The sequence below is a fragment of the Hypoxylon trugodes genome (assembly GCF_022578975.1).
Source record: "Hypoxylon trugodes strain CBS 135444 unplaced genomic scaffold F4822scaffold_69, whole genome shotgun sequence".
In the NCBI taxonomy this organism is placed as follows: domain Eukaryota; kingdom Fungi; phylum Ascomycota; class Sordariomycetes; order Xylariales; family Hypoxylaceae; genus Hypoxylon; species Hypoxylon trugodes.
In genome coordinates, this window is record NW_026250084.1 from 1 (window position 1) to 1,272 (window position 1,272).

The following is a 1,272-nucleotide window of genomic DNA, read 5'->3' on the forward strand; positions in this document are numbered from 1 at the left end:
AGGGCAACCGCATACCATTCCAAGACTTCCATTTTAGGGATCTCTTAAGGCAATTTGATGGAGGTTTGGTGACAGTTCGAGAGGCATAGCATCATCAATAGGGAAACGAGGTGTATTTTAATAAGAACAGAATAGTGACGGAAAGAAGGTCAAGGGAAGTGACAAACCCATTACTTGAACAAAAGGTATGCAGGCCCTTTTTTCAGATAAGATGGAATTGGAATGAGAAGACTTCACTGTTACGAGCCAACATACAGGCGGTCCAACACTAAGCTAAAATAAAGCATAATGCAGGTAAAATAATATCTTCTAATAAATTATATGCCCATTTAATTCGGTACTTATTTCTGCTGAAGTAACATTTATATCCCTTTTAAGATCCATCAACGTGGGAATTATCTGATCTAGTTGGACCATGGATTTTGTCAGGCTACCCTGGAATAAGTGAGTAGCAACATCCATGCGACGCCGAGCTTCATCTTCGTACTCTTGCTGGCGCCGTAGCAAGCGGTCTACCTCATTAGCTGCAAGTTGTCACTGCACTGATTCTTCTTCTGCTTTATTTATCCACTTACTTAGCTCGGCAAAAAGACTAACATTTTCTTCCTTGAGTTGACCGATAATAGTACCGAAGCTTACATACTGCGAAACCTAGGGTAATTAGAAGGGACTCATATAAGGTGTCTAGAATCTAAAGTCTGGTACCATAGTGATATTATCTATAGCTGTTAAAGAAGATGACATGGTCTTACCTACCACCTCAAAGGAATTACCAACCTCTTTGCAGATCATTCAGTAAACACTAATAGAATGTTCACTTAGGTTCTTGGCAAATATTTTCGTAAGCACCTCATTCTTCTCCAGAAGGATGTTCCAGGCGTACGGATCACGAATACAGGGTACCAAGCAAACTTCGGCAGGCTCGACCATAATTCCTAATGTTTGAGCTGGGAGCTATTAGGGAAATAAGGGCCCCAGTGATCGCATAAGTACTCACCGATATGCCTAGATAATTTTTCCCTGCACTACTCTCTAGCCAGTCAACGTTCTCGGTTGCTTTATCGAATAGGAGCCATATCAAAGAGCATACCCTATACAACCGTCTGGTAATAACCAGTTCATAAGCCATCCTCTCTATATTAGAAAATTCTAAGTTTATGACTTATTTATCTAGCCTTAAAATGGGATCTTGATGTTTTTTACGCGCCTGTTGGCCCCGAAATGGATATTCCGTTCCGGATCTAGGTCCTTCATATCGATTTGTACTTACGT

General features: G+C 40.8%; 1 protein-coding gene across 1 annotated transcript; it reads right to left on the reverse strand.

Annotated features, from left to right (window-relative positions):
• Window positions 1-309: 309 nt before the first annotated feature.
• On the reverse strand, window positions 310-744 carry F4822DRAFT_435537 (uncharacterized protein; the record flags this gene model as incomplete). The annotated part of the gene is made up of 3 exons (XM_051462207.1): window positions 310-512; window positions 576-651; window positions 706-744. 3 exons carry the CDS (start codon window positions 742-744, stop codon window positions 310-312), a joined length of 318 nt encoding a protein of 105 aa, XP_051308262.1.
• Between the last annotated feature and the right edge of the window lie 528 nt (window positions 745-1,272).